Source organism: Propithecus coquereli, unplaced genomic scaffold, assembly GCF_000956105.1.
Source record: "Propithecus coquereli isolate 6110/MARCELLA unplaced genomic scaffold, Pcoq_1.0 Scaffold72, whole genome shotgun sequence".
NCBI classification, from domain to species: Eukaryota; Metazoa; Chordata; class Mammalia; order Primates; family Indriidae; genus Propithecus; species Propithecus coquereli.
In genome coordinates this window covers 3,986,385-3,987,699 of record NW_012153285.1, presented here as the reverse complement: position 1 = coordinate 3,987,699, position 1,315 = coordinate 3,986,385, and the positions used below count along the sequence as shown (strand labels likewise).

The following is a 1,315-nucleotide window of genomic DNA, read 5'->3' as shown; positions in this document are numbered from 1 at the left end:
AAAAAAAAAAAAAAAAAGCAGCAGACTTCTACTGAATAAAGGATGGAATTCACTAGCTTTTTTTCTTTTTCTTAGCGAGCTTAAATTTTCTGTTTGGAATATGTTTTCGCATGAGGTAACATTTAATCTTCTACATTATGGTAATCCAATCACATGTCAACTAATTGAGGAACTTAATATTGTACTACCAGTAGTAGAATTAATGAGTCAAATGTATATGCTTGAAATCTTCCATGAAAATATAAACTCTCAAAACACATAAAATATTCATATTCTGACATGAAAAACCCAATTCTATTTTTCTTTTATTACAGATTTCCATGAAACACAAGTTTCATTTTGTTTGGAAAGACCTACCTGAATAGCTGAGTTCATGAAACACGTATTTCCCAAGTTACTTAGGCCACAGAGGCCTGGTTGTTCATTGTTTCTTCCAGGTTCTGAATAATCATAGTTCTTATAAGCAGTATATGATGGGAGACAATAATTTGAGTTTTTCACACTGGAAGAAAAAAAGTATTTTTCACAATGCAGCCAATTATTTTATAATATAGTTATAATAAACAGTACTTTAAGCCTATTTATGAAGATAGGTGGTCAACTGTTAATTTATTTTTTATAAAGCACTCAACTCAGGTACTTTTTAAGATATGAACCTCAAACAATATAACCCCCCCCTTAATTAAAATACTCCTCATCCAATCAACAATATTACTTCATCATATACCACACCAACCAATACAAACCACTATTATATCTTTCTACCCTTGATTAACTGGAGCAGCTTCACAGCCTGCTCCAGTCTTCATTGCTCCACCAAATTTAAAACATTCAGATTTTAAACACCACCCGCAGCAATAAATCATCTCATTTATGTCCTTTTTGCATCCTGCTACTGTAATACAGTAAGAAGAGTAGAAACAGGAAGAGTTGTGCTTTAGTTACAGGTGAGAGCAGAGATTTCCAAGGCCACTGTGACACATCACTGTTCCAATGTACTGAAAATTCTATTTATAGTTTCTATGCTAGATCAGCCAAAATCTAGTGTTCAAATGTGGAAAAAATCCTAGGTGATTGGAAGTGCAAAAATGATTCTAAGCAAATAAATCCCAATATTATTCGCCTCTTATTTCTTCTAATTTGTCAGAATAATACAGCTTATTTATTTAGATAAATATAATCTCAAGGTAACTTTTACTATAATAAATGTCGATCATTTTTTTTTTTTTTGAGACAGAGTCTCACTGTGTTGCCCGGGCTAGAGTGCCGTGGCCTCATCCTAGCTCACAGCAACCTCAAACTCCTGGGCTCAAGC

General features: G+C 33.2%; 1 protein-coding gene across 2 annotated transcripts in view; it reads right to left on the bottom strand.

Annotated features, from left to right (window-relative positions):
* The window catches only part of USP15 (ubiquitin specific peptidase 15), a 154,743-nt gene that overhangs the window by 59,747 nt on the left and 93,681 nt on the right, over positions 1 to 1,315 (bottom strand). For both annotated transcript variants that reach the window (XM_012661567.1, XM_012661568.1), the window contains one exon: positions 358 to 502. In XM_012661567.1, coding sequence (XP_012517021.1) covers positions 358 to 502 — 145 coding nt within the window. The remainder of the gene's footprint in view (positions 1 to 357; positions 503 to 1,315) is intronic.